This window comes from Alosa sapidissima, chromosome 6 (genome assembly GCF_018492685.1).
Source record: "Alosa sapidissima isolate fAloSap1 chromosome 6, fAloSap1.pri, whole genome shotgun sequence".
NCBI classification, from domain to species: domain Eukaryota; kingdom Metazoa; phylum Chordata; class Actinopteri; order Clupeiformes; family Clupeidae; genus Alosa; species Alosa sapidissima.
In genome coordinates this window covers 32,499,858-32,518,014 of record NC_055962.1, presented here as the reverse complement: position 1 = coordinate 32,518,014, position 18,157 = coordinate 32,499,858, and the positions used below count along the sequence as shown (strand labels likewise).

Sequence of the window (18,157 nt, the reverse complement as noted above, 5' to 3'; positions counted from 1 at the left end):
GCTATGTCCATTTGTTTGAAGTTTTTAAGTCTTTTGACACGTTCAGATGCCATGAATATTACTTGCCTGCGATTTTATATATTTTAATTTGTTTAACCAAAGGGTTTGCTCAGAATCCCATTCGATAAAAGTAGGGTAACATTCTTTAATTCATGGTTTTGAATGGATATTGAGTGATTAAAATGTGCTATTAGCATAGGGGAATATGTGTCTCAGGCGTAATGCAATAAAAGAATAACATGACATTGGCATACATCGGGGCTAGTCTGTCAACAATTTAAATAGGCCTACATATCAATTTATATTAACCTTCTGGAACCATGAAAGCTTAGGAAATATAACACGCAATGATGGCACAATGATGCCCTCGGACAACCTGACACTTAATCCCATGACAGCATGGGTTTCCTGGCGCTGAAAGAAAAGATCTGATACGAAGTAACAAATCAGCGTCCAAACTTCCAGAGGAGCAGCGCAGCGTCTCAAATGACAGACATGCAATGATGGGGCTGCATTTTGTTGCACTGGTCAGGCTTTTGCAAAACAGAGCCATCTGGTGGTGGACATCATGAGCTTGAATCAGAACGACAGTTTACATACTAGCACTAACTTTTGAATTGCAAAAGGTTTAGGCTATGGCAACAGCTGCTTCGCAGTCATTGCTTAACGGGAAGACGTAGCCCAAAGCTTAGGATTGACTGTTGTAGTATTATTGCTCCTCTGCATCGTAGCTTGAATTCAATTCCTCATTTTTGTAAGTCGCTTTGGATAAAAGTGTCAGCTAAATCTCTAGCCAAAGCTCTGCAGGGGCGCAGGCCCCCATTACACAAATCACACTTTTTGTTCTTGAATGCCTGCTGCATGCATGGAATGTGCAATACAATGTGCGCATGGAGTTCCCTTGCTTACTGCTCTGCCATACTGCTGCTTAAACTGAAGCAACTCCTGTCTTCTGCTATAGTATAAAGGATATATTCATCTGTATGACAACATGCATTTCAACAGACATTATTATGCTCGACTTGTTTTAGGTACAAACGTCATATTCTGCAGGTAGGCAAACTACAAAACCCAACTGAAGTCAACTTCCAATAGCCTACACGAAGCCTGTCCAAATTCATATCCCAAATTAATCAGCAGTCAATCAGACTTATCATATGCAAGAGCTGCAAGCATATTAGTAAACTAATTTGTTTATCAACAATCAACATACCTCTGTCTCGTCCGTCCTCTGTCTCTACTTATGTGCAAAAAATCTTCTTATATCTTTCTAGTGCTCAAAAATATTTTAAACAAATCGAAATCATAATAGGCACATATATCAACATGTATTTTATTAATTCCTAAATTACCAAAGAGACTAGCCAACAATTTCGGTTAGATGGGGTGTCTTACTAAAGAACAGGAGAGATCGTGTAGCATGATCATCAGTCGACAGATGTTTAACGACAGAGGGAAGACTGGTAGATCTGGTATTACCATTTCTTAATCGTGCTGTCCGTGCGCGCATCGATTAGGCTCTGCACTGATTTTAGCGGATGCAGGGTGTACGGTTCAGTTTAGCCTATATTTGGGGTTAAACTGCGTTGCTATGACATAGTGGATCAGAAAAGCCATTCTCTATAAACCGTTATTATCAATATAAAACGAATTCACCCAAATACAGGAGTAGTCTAGAAGAAATTTCATTGGGGCTTGGGGAAGCCCATGATGAGATCTCCTGATTTCTGGAGAAGGTATCTGTCATCTAATAGGCGGTTTCCTTCTTCTTAAACAAGCAGCATAAATATAATAACCCGGTAAAGACCTGTTGCCCACTTTAATGTTTTATATTTTGAGGTTCTCCTCATCCTAGTGTTTCCTGAAACTCAGAGACTGACGTTTAAAATGTCTTCTCCTCGGTCTCTCGGCGATTGTTTTACGTGGTGTTGGCAATAGGCTACTGTAGGGTCCAGTGGTCCTACCTTCTGTTCGCCATCACTTGGAGATGGTTGTTAAGACGGTTTCAGACAGTTGGGTTTTCAGAAAGACGCCTTGTGGTTTCAGGCCTTTTTTCAGCAACATCCGCATGAACGCAATGCAGCCACATGTTGCCATGCGCAATGCTTTCACGCAGCAACTTAATGACACTACTACTATTATTATTAATACTAATTATAATAATAGTACCACTAATGATAATAATAATTTGTGTTGTTTTAGTAGGGCCTAATGTTGATGATATTTTTGCCGACGTCGTCCATATAATTTTCTTTACAAAAATCTGCGCTTAACATTAATGACATCAGATGAGATCTACGCCCCCCATTACACACTCTCCTCCCCCATCCACTTCTTCAGCGCCATCCCCTGGCCATATCAGAGACGGCTCAGAGAGTGACAGTTTCGCAAGAGTGTTGTGAATCTTTTGTGGGTTTGGTATAACCTTGTTTAAAGAAAATCTGACGAAATAAATAGTAGGCCTAGCTCATAAAAGGCGAGGACGTGGATAACCAGTCCGTTTAAATTCAATCATATGAAAGTACAAAGAAACCTTAAGGTGTCTAGACTTGGTTTTGGTGATTTTTCGGTGTTACAAGTTATCTTTTGCCTGTTGTCATCTTTCATAAACAACATCCTCATCTGTTTCTGACAAAAATGACGGCAAGTGCAACAAAAGCGTCGGGTCAAATCTGAGGTTGCAACGTCAACCTACCGAATAGTAATGGCTAGGCATAGCCTACTTTTCCATAATTTACTTAAACAATATGTTGTATTGTTCGTGCTTTATTGGTCTTCCAACCAAACCGATTATACCATTCAAATAGAGATTGTATAAAATGTTTTCATTCTTTTTAATTGCTATTTATGAATGAGGACTTTTGCACACTTAATTAGAGGTGATGAGGAGAAGCAACCGTCGAAATATACTCTTCAGGTTTTAAATAAAACTTTCCTTTAATATGTACAATATTCCTTCACTTTTATTTCCAGAAAATAGTCAATGGCCTATAACACCTGTCTTGTCACAATACTTAAAATTGGAATACTAATCAAATGTCTTCTGCCACCTCAATCTAGCCTATAGAAATTATCCATTTATCAGTCTCCTTCAACAAGCTTCCACGTGGAACAATATCAACCAATTCAGACATATCTTTACATAACAAAGAATTGTCAATACATGTCAATACATCCACAAATTATATGCATAACCTACTGTAAGCAACAGTGACTGAAAGCTTTAGGGTTATTAGATCAGCCTCTTATTTCATGGTTCCTAAAGGTTCTTATAAATTGATATTGTATTATTAGCATACCAAAATGATAGCTATTTTGCTTTACTCAACATACTTGGTTTTGTTAATTTAAAATACGTTTTCTGTTCTAAATATTTAGGTTGTTTGCCCCCTTTTGATTAAGATCTACCTGTTGTTGAACTGAAAAGTATTTTCAAGAGGAAACGTTTTAGCATTTTGGAATTGCACTCAATTTGTCTTTCTCAGTTTTTTTTTTATTAAAATAGGAAATGAATGACCCTACAATGTATTAAAGTTAAATGACCCCATGCACTTGCCAGTAACAATATAAAACCATTTTAAATGTGTAAATTAACAGTCTACAGTGTTGTTGTTCGTTACTTTTTCCTATAGTAATCTGTGCTAGGTACTTTTTAACAAAATATATTTAACATTTCCATGTCTCTGTGAGCTTAATTTTCTCTACTAATCTTACTGACTTTTGTAATTTCATTCAATCAGCAGTTCACTTTCTTTCTCCTCATCAATGTTTCAATTTCATGTCAGAAAAATGTAAATATAATTGTTTATAATTAATGTCTAAAATTGCCTTTATTTGTATTTTACCTATAATTAGGCCACAAGAGCTTCTGCCATTTTTGTATTCTTTGTGATTGACTGGTTTCTGTTGCCTATGTCTAATTGTTTAGCTATTTCAGGATGGCTGGGAGAAAGGTTTGGGCTTGATTCCTATCCGTTACTGTAAAATATCTGAGACCTCATATTGCCTTGATTGTATAGTTATAGTTCTGCATTGTGCTGTGCAGTGTTAATAAATAAAGAGAATAAAAGGTTTGTCTGTTTCTACTTTGTCTTTCCCATCTTGAGGACTGCTATAGTCAGACCAAAACCAAATATAACAGAGCAGTACATAAATGATACATTTCTTGGCTGATTAAAAAAGAACACAGAGCATGAGTGGTAATTGTGAAATTGTTTTCAAATGGTTATTTCTTGCTTTAGTTTTTTTAAAGATGCTATAGGAATAGAGCCGCTTCTCGATCCCCCTGAAAGAAAAATCACAATTTTCAGTTACAAAAGGACATCCAATCAGTGTTTTATTGTTATATTTATGGTGTAATATATTTTGGAAAGCAAAATAAGTGATTTAAAGTGAACATTAATAATAATGTTTTTATACACAGAGGAAGTTGTAACAAGTTCCTTGGTTTGGGACTTTGCATAGTGGCCAAAGCTCTCTCTGCCATAAGCAGTTGCACCGCTGTGCCAAATGAACAGTTGCCTCACAGCACTCAGATGCATCGGAGAAAAGCGAAACCAAGAACCTGAGGAAGATCCTAGTAAGGGCTATCACTGATCACATCAGCACACAAAATGGGTGATGTTCTGGGGTGATAGAAGAAATCCACACCCTTAAGAGCTATCCATAAAATTGGACCATACAGCAGGTGGTAAATAAAGATTGTTTTGAGTTTTCCCATGATGTGTGTAAGGGTCTTTATGGTCATATGAGACCAAAATAAGAGTTCTGGCCCATTCTCAAAACCCGTAAATCTAACCTTGCCAATGTCTCAAGAAACTTCTGCATAATGAAATATGGATGGAAAACTCATGCGCTGGTTATATTTCTCAACTGCAGGAATGGTGGAAACTCTTTGGAATTAAAGCAGAATTAAAATGCAATTTTTTCCTGAGTTGTAAAACTTTGTCTTGGGAGAGGGATTAATGGCACATTAAGGCAGAAGGCAATATGCTGGAGTGGCTCAAAAACAGTATAGTGCACCCCCAGGAATTTGGTGCTGCTCGCTCTCTCCACCACAGCACCAAATTCCTGGGGGTGCACAGTATTGATAATATGGCTATAATAAATAATAATAATAAACTTCCACATCCTTCACTTCCCTTTCGATCAATTGAGAACTTCCTCAGTAACATTATGAGCTCTAATATGACTATCAAAAGCGCGGCATAAAGCGTGTTGTTATCAAGACACAAAGCTTATTCCGATTGTACACTCGAGTTTTTCACCATGTGTCTCTATTATTGAACAATGCGCTCAGGGGTGTGGCAATTAACGACCTAAGGTGTGGCCTGGATCAAGATCTAAGAATCGCTATCGTACACTATCTAAAAAGAGGCGCATATGGAGCACAGCTGAAGATGCACTGTCACGAGATGTAAGCAGCAACTCCTCTGCAGGATAAATGTCCTTTAAATGTCCTTTTGGTTTTTTGTTCAGTCATTCGAATATTATTGGGGTAAGTGTTGCTTTTTTCAGGCTATGTTTTCGATGGTAACCCATTGTCAGTCAATAGTGAAAGTAATTAACTGTGTATAACTGTTTTGTCTTTGACTATGACACCACGGTGAAGTTAGTTTCACTTTGCCAATGAGTTCAAATAATAGACGAATGCAGAAGTGTGTAGTCTATACTCTGCTAGGTTTTAGTAAAGCATTGTTTAGTGGAATACCTGTTCCACAAGGGTCTCGCATGCAAGCAGATTCCTTCAACTGTGCCGCTGACTATCAAAATACCGATGCGCTGTTTGAAGTTGAGCTGCTTGCCGTTAAAGGGAATGACAGATGTCATTTTCATTGGTTTAAAGGATATTCCGCCCAAACCACACCCATGACTGATTAAGAAAGACCAACCTTTTTGCTCTAGGTGCCGACGTTTGATAACAAAACAGTATAAGTATATAAGTATATATACTCTTTTGATCCCGTGAGGGAAATTTGGTCTCTGCATTTATCCAAATCTGTGAATTAGTGAAACACACTCAGCACACATTGAACACACAGTGAGGTGAAGCACACACTAATCCCGACGCAGTGAGCTGCCTGCTTCAACGGCGGTGCTCGGGGAGCAGTGAGGGGTTAGGTGCCTTGCTCAAGGCCTTTGCAAGGTTAGGTGACTTGCACTTCAGTCGTTCCTACTGGTCGGGGTTCGAACCGGCAACCCTCCGGTTACAAGTCCGAAGTGCTAACCAGTAGGCCACAACTGCCCCCCACCACTACTGGACTGGACAAACCTTGAAATTTGTTTAAGCTATTTGCCAGTGACCATGCATTTTAGATCGCCAAAATATAGCCCAATATTTCAATTTTTCCATTTCTTCTCTGTCCAGTGTAGTCTCTGAGCGTCTGTAAGGGAAGGCAAATGACCGGTAGCCGTTTCCATGGTAGTACACATCCACAGCAAACACATCAAATGATTGTCCACTCAAAAGAAGACCTAGGGCCCTATCTTAACGATCGGAAACACAAGTTGCATATCAAATGCAAAACGCAAGTAGCTTTGTGGGTGGATCTCGGGCACTGTAATATTATACCGCCAGGATAAATTACTCTTGTGCGACGCAAATCTAAAATGGGTTGGCATTACTCATAGGTGTGGTTTGGGCGTCACATGCAATAAACCAATCAGAGTGTCTTCTCACATTCCCTTTAAAAACAGGCGCACTTGTCCCATGGCGGATTGCTATTATAATGGCTGATTTGCCAGGTGCACCAGGAGTGGTTCACAGCCGATGAGACCGACGTTCTTGTCAGGGCCGTAAAAGACAGAGAAGTGGCATTGTATGGGGATGGGAGAATACCATCCAAATTAGTTTGGTTAAATAGGCATGGGAGGAAATTGCCACAATTGTTTCCATGGCTGGCATTTTTCTTTGTACATGTAAATAAAGAAATGTCACAAAGACATACTTTCCGATATTTTGAGCTCACTCTCACAAGGTTATGAATGCATGGTGATAGTTTTGCAATGTAGTCTAACATTAGACCGAGATTACTTTGTTTCACTATACCTCACTATAGACAATGCATCTCTTCTGTCAGGTAAGCTCTCCTCTTCCGTGCTGCTGCTGGGGCATTTGGGTTAAATGGCATTGGCACATGCAGTTCAACATCACGTCTCCTGATGTCCTCTAATATTTGCTCATTTATGTCATCAGTACATCCATGATTAACCCATTTAAGCCCAATTTTTTCCCAGACATGCAAATATGCAAATCATGTGTTATTAGCAACCCTTTGAAGTAATCAATAATTATTATTTTTTTTAAAATGTAGAAAAGTAGATGAAAAAGTGAGTTTTATTACCGGTCACAATTGTGACCAGTGGGATAATATGCGTATGCTCAATTAAAGGTTGCTCAAATTGCTTTTTTGTTAAAATAAAGGTATTCTGACAGGACTTTTCAAACTGATATGAACACTGAGACCAATGGCAATAATAAATATGAAAAAATATGTAAACATTGTTTATTTACCAGGAGTTTCGGCTCGATAAAATAGAACCCTGAATGTGTATGTCTGTGCGTACGCCGTGTGTGTGTGTGTGTGCGTGCGTCGTGTGTGTCTGCATGTAGTTGTGAGACTTAGTGTATATGGTCTGTGTGTGTGTGTATCTGCATGGGGTGTGAGAGTTAGTGTGCATATTTTGTGTGTGTGTGTGTGTATGTATATATATATATATATATGTGTGTGTGTGTGTGTGTGTGTGTGTGTGTGTGTAGATGTTTGTATATATATACGCACGCACAGACATAAACATTCAGGATTCTATTTTAACAAGCCGAAGCTCCTGGTAAATAAACAACACACAGCCACAAACACACACACAGACACAAACACTCACACACACAGAGATATACACACTCACACACACAGATACACACACACACACACACAGAGATATACATTCACACACACAGATATACACACTCACACATGCACATATATGAATATGTGTATGTGTGTGCATGTGTGTGTGAGAATATGTGTGTGTGTGTGTATGTCTGAGTGTGTGTGTCTGTGTGTGTGAATATGTGTATGTTTGTGAGTATGTCTGTGTGTGTGTGTTTGAGTGTGTATATCTGTGTGTATGTGTGTGTGTGTATCTGTGTGTGTGTGTGTATGTCTCTGTATGTGTGTATGTATGAGTATGTGTGTGTGTTTGTAGGTGTAGAAGTATGTGTGCATCTAGATACAACATTCTATCCCACCGGTCACTATTGTGACCGTTAACATGTTTACTCATTCTGCAAACACACCAAAGACATTTGAATAATTATAAATGTATATATCATAACTAGACACCTTAAAGACCATGTGTACAAAACATATTTGTCCTATGTTTATTTTAACATACTTTAAAAACCTTTTATTTGGGAGCTGTGAGGCAGTCATCCTCTTCTCAAGGTGCAACCAGGAAGTAAACAGCTCTGGTCATGTGACAATTTACTCAAAACATTTGATACTGCACACATTTCATTGAAACACTCTATTGTTTCAATATTTACTGAAAGAGTATTGGGATATTCCCCAGTTACAGTTTTAGAGGCTTATAAGTACAATTGTGACCGATGGGGTGAAATGGGTTAATGGAAATGTTGTGTAAAACACAACATGCCACAAAGAATGCTGCGACTTTTTTCGGACTGTACTGTAAAGTGCTACCTTGGAAATCCAGAGTTCTCGCAAAAGCACAATCTGAATTGTCTCTGCGAGACACTCTGGCAATGAGTAATGATGCATGTTACTTTTACCCTTGCATCGCGAGGAACCAATCATGTTGGTGTAGATGACGACAATGCTGTTGTTGGAATCAGTCAGTAAACATTAGTCATAGTGTTGTCCAATTGCATGCAGTGAGATTTTCAAATGCATGCTTGGTGCCGGCCCTCGAGTTGGACCATTTTCATTATTCGTGGCCACACCCTTAATCTTTCTAGATTACCAGGGTCATGATTTTCCAGGCTAGTAAAGTGCCTCCTGACCTATCCGAACACCTGAAGTGCATCTTCAGTATACCGAATGTTCGTTCAATTACACTGCGTGTTTGTGTGTGTTTTCGATTAAATAGCATTGCCAGGAGATGGCAGACATCTGTCTCAGCCGTAGCTTACGCCTACATTCCTCCTCACTGAGGGAAGGATAGGTCTTTCTGGGTCGGCAGACCCTGTCCCTCCCGCATCTAATTCTCTGTCCCAAGACGTACATCTCAGACAATAGAAGAATTATGAGCAAGCGCATCTTAACCAAATTGTGTACACGCTACATTACTGCCAAGCAAAACCATACCAACATAGCACCAGGGAACGTTTGTGCCGGAACACGCCTCCTCTTTTCTCTGAACCGCCCCCGGGAGCGCAAGTTCATCCCTTAATTTACCGATGTGCGTCTGTGGAGGGAAAAGTCCGCTGTATTCCGCTCGAATGCAAAATAGGAATGAAACAAGCGGCAGTGTACAAAGTCACACATGACCAAAAACCTTTAAATCGTCATAAGATTTCTTTGACATGTAAACCATTGCCTCCTACTATGCAAACGTTACGTTAGCTAGCAAATTATGCTGATGGCAATACTGGTTGAAAGGTACATTTTGTAGAAATTTATGTTGATTACCAATTCACATTGAATAGTAAAATGTTCTTTTTTTTTATTTGAATATTACTGCATACTATTTCTATATACTATTTATTATTACTAAATCAGTGGACTACAGGGGAAGATCAGTTACAATACAGCCTCAAAACTAGAACCTATTTCTTCACAGACCCATCCTTGCATGCAAATTAGTTGATAAAATGATACCCATATGCAAATTAGCTCTCACAAAATAATGCATAGAGTGTATATTTACACTAATTAAGTAAAAACATCCATAATTGCTTTGCCATGATGTTCTTGTAAAGGTGAAGTCACACATGAACGAAAAAGGTAAACAATTACCTAATTTGCTTAATGTAACTGCAATACCCTATCTAAAAACACACTTTTGTATGATCATTTGTTATATTTGATACAATTTGAATATTATTTGGGCCTAAAGCCATTAACTTATCTATTTACAGTCATATTATCAGTACATGTCTTTATTATGCATTTATATTCGCTAATGTATTCAAATATGCAAATGATCTCATTAACTATGCGTGATATAAAAATGTATTGAGAAATGTTTGGCAGTAACCTTAAATCAGATCGTTCTGGGTTTTGCCCTGTCTATATAGGCAACCCTTGAATTTGAACAAATGTTTTGAGGTACTGAAGAATCATCAAGATCTATGTGGAACCGTATCCATATGAAAGATATGGTCTTCAGTAAAGTGCGCCTCAGATATGGTCTTCAGTAAAGTGCGCCTCAGATATGGTCTTCAGTAAAGTACGCCTCAGCTCATACTTTTATCTTGAAACAGGGTTTCCACTCATTTGCATTGACCACATTTGAAAAGTATTCCATATACTTTTCAAGGACATTGAATGAAATGTCTAACTGGCCAGGCACAACGGATGGAAATTAGCACACACAGCTAACTCTGGCTAATTTACAGCATTTTGTCAGTCAATTTAAATAGCATTATCCCTAGCAAATAAATAAATAAATAAATAAATAAATAAATGACAAAATCGAATGATGAACAAAACTCAATTACGAATTTCATGACTTTTCCAGACCTGGAAAAATAGGATTTCAACTTTCCAGGATTTCCATGACCTTGGGAACCCAAAAGAACATTGATCATTCTTTCATCAAAGGTTCTTCTCCAATGATCCTGGTCTATGCTATTAGAAACCTAAACAAATAACTACAGGTTAGATTCTTGCAAATGTTTTGGCCTTTTTGCCCTTTTTTTTTATTGACAGAGGACAGTGAAGACTGACCGGAAGCAAGTGGGAGAGAGAGCTGGGACGGGATCAGGAAATGACCCGGGTCAGACTCGAATCGGGTCCCCACGGGTCTCACGGACGCCGTAGTCAGTTGAGCCACAGTCAACAGAAACAGAGTGAGCCTTTTGAAATGATATTAAATTAGTAAACAGAATGTGCCTTTACAACATTGGATGAATGGGTGCTAATATTGGGCATGACTGGGTGCTAATATTGCATTAAAGATCAGCCATTTCTTTCTACAACAGTCGAGAGCCCTTTTGCAATTATATCTGAAAACTGCTGCCCTGATTAAAAAAAACAATACAAAGATCTCAGCTGGTATTCTGTCTATAATGGAGTGGAATGGAAATGTCTAAGTGTCTCCAAACTTTTGACTGGTAGTGTACATTAAAAGGTGAACTGACTTATGAATTTTAAAATGTTTTACCATAGATGTTTTTTTTTTTTTTTTTTAAAGAAAAGCTATGCAACAGCTGATTTATACATTTGTTTTCTATTATTAAACATTTTGAGTACTAAAAGTTCAATTGCAGGTCACATGTACATGTTTCCCAGCCAATGTCGATGAAACACTTTCCGAGTGTCAAATAATCACATCTGGACACGGACTGGTGCTGTTCAAAAACTTCTCTGGTTTATTGGTACCATGGTGTTCAAAAAACCGAAGATCCCTTCAGAGGTAAACAATCTGTGTGTTACGGAACTGGAGGTAGAAATGAATATCGGCCTTGTATAGATATGACAAATACTTAATAATCGCATTCTCTCCCATCACACACACACACACACACACACACCGTGCGCGCACATACATGCACGCGCACACACACACACACACACACGTGTAACTGGCAACTCTGCCATTGTCCACACAATCTGAAAGCACATGCTGTCCTCTTACACACTGGGCAGGGGAAACACTGAAGAATCTGCTGTCTTTCTCAGCTGGGGAATCAAAGCCTTTTCTACAGGGGAAATAAAAACCTGAAGGGTGTATGTCTTTATGTCTGTCTTTGTGTCTGTGTGTTCTATGAGGGGAGTTATCCATGGTCCATGGCTGTGACATCTGAAGTCAGCCAAGGATTGTGATTGTGTGTGTGTGTGTGTGTGTGTGTGTGTGTGTGTGTGTGTGTGTGTGTGTGTGTGTGTGTGTGTGTGTGAGATGAGTGTTTGACCATTTGAATGTGGCAGCCTGAGTGCAGGGTTCGTCTGGGGATCCCAGCAATTAGTAGTGTGTCCAGAAATCCTCTCACAAGGAGCAAGAGAAACCGAGAGGGAGAGAGAGGGATAGAGAGAGAGAGAGGGAGAGAGAGGGAGAGAGAGAGAAATGGAGGGAAGGAAATAGAGATGCGCAAGAATGGTGATGAACCATCATAGACATCTCTTTAAAAAAGTGAAGAGAAGTGAAGAAGAGAAGAGAAGAGCTACATGAAGAGAAAAGAGTAAAAAAACAACAGCACCACAATCTCAGGAAATCTCCCGAAAATTGTGACGTGTGAATGAGAGAAACACAAGCAGGTGAGCTAAGGAGAGAGAGAGAGAGAGAGAGAGAGAGAGAGAGAGAGAGAGAGAGAGAGAGAGAGAGAGAGAGAGAGAGAGAGACACAGAGAGAGAAAGAAGCTCAAACTCGAGACAAGGTGACACCAAGCAAGTGAGCTAAGGAGGGAGAGAGTGAGGGAGGGAGAGAGAGTGAGAGAGAAAGAGAGAATGAGAGAGCAAGAAACCTCCCTGGCATCTCACTTGACCCACTTGAGGTCCAGGCAGCGGGCGATGAAGGCGTAGGTGTCCGCCACCTCCTGGATGACCTTGCTGGTGGGCTTGCCGGCGCCGTGGCCGGACTTGGTGTCCACGTGGATGAGCAGCGGGTTGCTCTGGCCCGGCCAGCGGCCCACGGTGTGCTGCAGCGTGGCGATGTACTTTAGTGAGTGCAGCGGCACCACGCGGTCGTCGTGGTCACCGGTCAGCAGCAGCACTGATGGGTACTGAACGCCCTCGCCCTCTGGGATGCGGATGTTGTGCAGCGGAGAGTACCTGCAAGTGCAAACACGCACACATACAGGTGCACACACACACACGCACATACAGGTGCATTCACACATACAGGTGCACACACACACACACGCACATACAGGTGCATTCACACATACAGGTGCACACACACACACACACACACACACACACACACACACACACACACACACACACACACATTCTAGTTGATGTGTCTGTTATATGTATGTATGTATTCTTGTGAGGCTTTTGCACACACGGTTATTACAATTTCCCCTGTGGACAACAAAGACTCTCTTTATCTATAACTATATAATAATAATAATAATAATAATAATAATAATAATAATAATAATAATAACAACAACTAGAGAATGTAATTCCAGGGAATTACGAGTGCATGAAAATGACGCTAGGACAGACATGGTGGTTGCACAGCTTAATAAAAGTTGATAGTTTAAAAGTAGCCAGTTTAAAAGTTGAATGTAGATTGGGAGTTGATCTCACTAGTTGACTGAAAAGCCCAGGCTGCCAAACAGTTGTGGGCAGAGGACACAATTGGCGGGAGTCATAGCTGATGACGACAGTTGGATTGGCTGAACAGTTAAATAGCTGGATAGTTTAAATGGTTCAAATATTTCATAGGGAATTATTGTAGTGAGGACTTTTATTTTGAAACAGCTTTGGGCAGAGAAAACAGTTGACGGGAGTCATAGTTGATATGACAACTGACAGTTGGAATAGTTGAACAGTTAAAAAGTTGAATAGTTTAAATGGTTAAATAATTTAATAGGGGATTATAGCAGTGAAGACTTTTATTTTGAAACAGTTGTGGGGAGAGGAAACAGTTGACTGGAGTCAAAGTTGATGACAACTGACTGTTGCTAGAGTAGTTATGGTGGTTGCTATGCTGGTTGCTATATTTTAATGGAATGTGGTTGCTAGGCTGTTGCTAGGGTACTTGAAGTCGTTGCTAGGTTGTTGCTAGGGTGTCCATGGTGGCTACTATCAGAAATAAAGGAGTTACTACAGTGGTTTGCTGGTATAATCATTTTGGTTGCTATGGAAACTGACATAGATGCTTAATTTCAATGGTTGCTGAATTAGTTGCTAGGTAGGTGGTGGTTTAATATAGTAGGCTAGAGGCATAGTTGATGATAACTGACAGTTGGAATAGTTGAACAGTTAAATAGTTGGATAGTTTAAATGGTTAAATTATTTAATAGGGAATTATTGTAGTGGAGACTTTTATTTTGAAACAGTTGTGGGCAGAGGAAACAGTTGAACAGGATCTGTAGTCTGAGAGCCAGATTGTATGCTTAAAGCCTGAGACAGACAGTTGCTGGAGGTGGCCGGAACCATATGGCTCTGGCTGGAACACTTGGCATAGGATTCTAAGTGCCCTATTGTGATGCCATAATCGGCAATGTTAAGTCTATGGAGAAAATTTTAGTTAAAATTTTAGTTAGCTATTAAAAATTAATAGTTTTTAATTAATAGTTCAAAAAGTATAAAAGTTACAAATATGAAAAATACCTTCCACGCTTGTCCTAAGTAAGACCTACGTAACGCAGTTTGAATGAAGTTTCTACATTAAACGGTTGAAGCCGCATTAAACGCAGAAAAAGCGTTAGAAGAAGAATAATAACTAGAAAAGCCTTTCCTGAAGGAAATACAGTGCATGAAAATGCAAAAAATATGATGTAAAATATCATACAGAGTAAAAACAAACTATATTGGTTGCTAGGTAGATGAGGTTTACTATAGTTAGAATGACTGAACAGTTAAATAGGTGGATAGTTTAAATGGTTAAATTATTTGCTAGGTAGATGAGGTTTAATATAGTTGGAATGACTGAACAGTTGAACAGGATGTGTAGGCTAGTCTTAAGAGAAGGAGACTGTATGCTTAAAGCCTGAGAAACTGACAGTTGATGCAGGTGGCCTGGCCACCTGGCACAGATTCTAATTGCTGTGATGTCATAAAGGCCTAATAGTTTTTAATTAATAGTTTAATCAATCAATCAATCAGTTGAACTGGCTCTTTGATGGGGCCTAGATGAGCAGCTGGAAGTTGATACAGGTGCAAATCAAGTTAATTAGCCCATTGTGAGGTCATCAGCCCAATGTTAAGTCTATAGGGAAATTTTGAGGAGTTTTTAATAAATAGTTTAAAAAGTATAAAAGTTAAGCCCAGATGTCCTAAGTAAGACCTATGTAACATAGTTTTAATGAAGTTTCTACGTTAAACGTTGAAGCTGCATTAATTGCGTTAGAAAAAGAATAATAAGAAGAAGAAGCCTAGGAAGAACAGTACAGTGCATTTTCATGCACTGTAATAAGAAGAAATCAGATAACAGTAAATTGCATTTTCATGCACTCTAATAATAATAATAATAATAATAATAATAATAATAATAATAATACAATTATAAAAAAGTCTTCTAAGTATATCTTAGAAGACACGATCATCTGTTCAAAAACAACAGGGCTCTTGCACTTTCAGCACTCAGGCCCTAAACATAACACAGGCTATATGTGTGTGGTCCAAAAACAACCAATTTGGATGGATGAACGTAAAGCTATTCATTCAATCTATTCTATAAATACGAGAGTTTTAGGCGCAGTACGCCAACACCGCGCTGCACTGACTTGATGAGCCAATCAAACTGCTCCTTGATCTCAGAGCAGCCGAAGTCGGTGGTCCAGGCATGGCCGATGGTGAACTTGTGGAACTTCAGCATGTCCATCACCCCCACCTGCGCCACGGCACAACCGAACAGATCTGGCCGCTGGTTCACACACGCACCTGACACACACACACACACACACACACACACACGAATAACATGATACAGGCAATTTGAGTACACCATGGTGCAGTATTTATTTCCCTTGTATACACACACAGCAAGCGGTTTGGAAGCAGTTGCTTCAGTGTCTCCACACACAGACAGAGACATACACACACACACACACTCCGTTGTCTTACCCACGAGCAGTCCTCCATTGGAGCCTCCGTTGATGGTGAGCTTTTTGGGGGAGGTGTAGCCATCTTTAATCAGGTACTCGGCTGCACACTGGAAATCTGTGAAGACGTTCTGCTTGTTCCCCAACATGCCAGCTACCAAGTGAGGGAGGGAGAGAAGAAAAGAGAAGAGAAGAGAAGAGAAGAGAAAATAAAATAAGAGAAAAGAAGAGAGAGAGGAAGAAAAGAGAAGAAAGAGAGAGATAATAGGAGAGAAGAGAGAGGCAGAGAGGAAGGGGAAGAGAGAGAGGGAGGGAGAGAGAGAGAGAAGTATGGAGAAGGCCAAGTTTTAAATTAGTTTCCATATAAGTTTCCATATTCTATATACATAAAGTAACACTTTATTTAGAAAACCTTTTGTTAGTGTTTTGGCATATGCAAACATACATACGGTCAAACAATACAGTGTGTGGTGTTACCTTTGTGCCAGGTCTCTCCATATTCGCCCCCTCCTCTTATGTTAGCCACCGCCAACACCCCCCCAAGGTGGCGCACAAAGATGAGCCGAGACACACTGAAAAACACACACACACACACACACACACACACACACACACACAGCAACAGAAAGAGGCAGCTAGTACTCTTGCACCAAGAATAGCAAATTGTCAGAACAATGCACTTATTATAAAATTAAAAAAATATATATAATTATAAAAACAACTCTGAATTATGTTGTTTCCATGTGTGTGTGTGTGTGTGTATGTGTGGTGTGGGTAGGGGGTAGCTTTGTGATCTACCGTGTGGGTGTGTGATTGATGTGTGACCTGCGTGTACCTGGTGTGCGCGCGTGTGTGCGCTTGCTCACCTATAGCTGGGTGTGATGGAGATGTTAAAGCCTCCGTAACCGTACAGGAAAGCAGGGTGGGAACCGTCCAGGTTAATGCCCTTCTTATGTACAATGAACATGGGGACCTGTGTGCCATCCTTACTGGGGTAGAACACCTGAGACACACGAGAGAGAGAGAGAGAGAGAGAGAGAGAGAGAGAGAGAGAGAGAGAGAGAGAGAGAGGGAGGGAGGGAGGGAGGGAGAGAGAGAGAGAGAGAGAGAGAGACAGAGAGAGAGTGACAGGGCCCTCATTTAAACACTGGGCAAAGTCTAAAGTCCAACTAAAGCTTGCTTAATAACTATGCAAAATCTATTTACATATTTATTACCATGAGAAAGATCCTCAGCTAAAAGCTGTCTCATGCCATATGATGGCGTTAGTTCACGCACACACCACACAATGGTGTTAGTTCACAGACACACACACACATGACGGCGCTTGTTCATTACATTACATTTGGCTGACGCATTTTTAACCAAAGCGACTAACAACATGGTAACAGTTTTACAGTAAGAGTACTGTAGAGTACAGTAAGAATAAGTGCATCAGTAAGTGCTGTTTTTAAACAGTTGAGTGTCAGTTCAAGACGGCTGGTAAGTGCTAGGATCAGCAAGACTTGTTGTAAGTGGTCCTATGAGAGGAGATGTTCTCTAAAGAGCTGGGTCATCAGGAGTTTTTTAAAAATGATGGAGAGGGATGTCCCTGCCCTTGTAGGAACTGGCAGTGTGTTCCACCAACGAGGAACAACAGATGAGAAAAGTTTGGATAGGCCAGAGTGTACCGGTGGTAGAGCTAGACGTCGTTCGTCTGAGGAGCGCAGCGGTCTAGAGGTAGCATATGTCTGTATGAGGGCATTCAAGTAGGTGGGAGCAGAACCGGAGACTACTTTGTAGGTAAGTGTTAGAGCCTTGAATTTGATGCGGGCCGCCATAGGTAGCCAGTGTAGCACACTGTTCATGCACACACCACATTATGGCGCTAGTTCATGTGTGGGAACTTCGCTCATAGAATGACTTTGCACTTTGCCCAGCATTTAAAAATTAGGGCCCACAATTGCAGCGACATACAGCTTAAGACATAAAAAAAATACAAAGGTGTGCAATACTGTGTGAGAATGTGTGTGTGTGTGTGTGTGTGTGTGTGGTGATACCTGAGTAGTCTGGTACTCTGAGGGGTCGAAGCCCTTGACAGTGACCTCCCTAAAGACATGGGGCTGGAGAGGCTCCTTGGTGAGATCACAGTGGTAGATGATGGCTAGAATAGGAGAAGAGAGTGTGTGAGTGTGTGTGTGTGTGTGAGAGAAACAAGATAAAATATTTTAATTTAAATTTTGTGCACAGATTCGTCCTTGTCCGTGGATCAGAACATGA

At 40.1% G+C, this 18,157-nt stretch overlaps 1 protein-coding gene across 3 annotated transcripts in view; it reads right to left on the bottom strand.

The window, feature by feature from the left end:
- Positions 1 to 4,066: 4,066 nt before the first annotated feature.
- The window catches only part of LOC121711265 (prolyl endopeptidase), a 24,153-nt gene continuing 10,062 nt past the window's right edge, over positions 4,067 to 18,157 (bottom strand). The window contains exons 10-18 of one of the 3 annotated variants that reach the window (XR_006032276.1): positions 17,938 to 18,041; positions 16,765 to 16,901; positions 16,376 to 16,470; positions 15,921 to 16,052; positions 15,581 to 15,737; positions 12,669 to 12,950; positions 10,911 to 11,038; positions 10,704 to 10,822; positions 4,067 to 4,285 (exon numbers count right to left, since the gene is read on the bottom strand). Coding sequence is in view for 2 of the 3 variants with exons in the window: in XM_042094679.1 (XP_041950613.1) it covers positions 10,815 to 10,822; positions 10,911 to 11,038; positions 12,669 to 12,950; positions 15,581 to 15,737; positions 15,921 to 16,052; positions 16,376 to 16,470; positions 16,765 to 16,901; positions 17,938 to 18,041 (1,043 nt within the window). In the remaining variant the exon portion in view is untranslated. Of the gene's footprint in view, positions 4,286 to 10,460; positions 10,823 to 10,910; positions 11,039 to 11,531; positions 12,951 to 15,580; positions 15,738 to 15,920; positions 16,053 to 16,375; positions 16,471 to 16,764; positions 16,902 to 17,937; positions 18,042 to 18,157 lie in introns of those variants that run through there. The other 2 variants (XM_042094679.1, XM_042094680.1) reach the window with 2 other exon arrangements.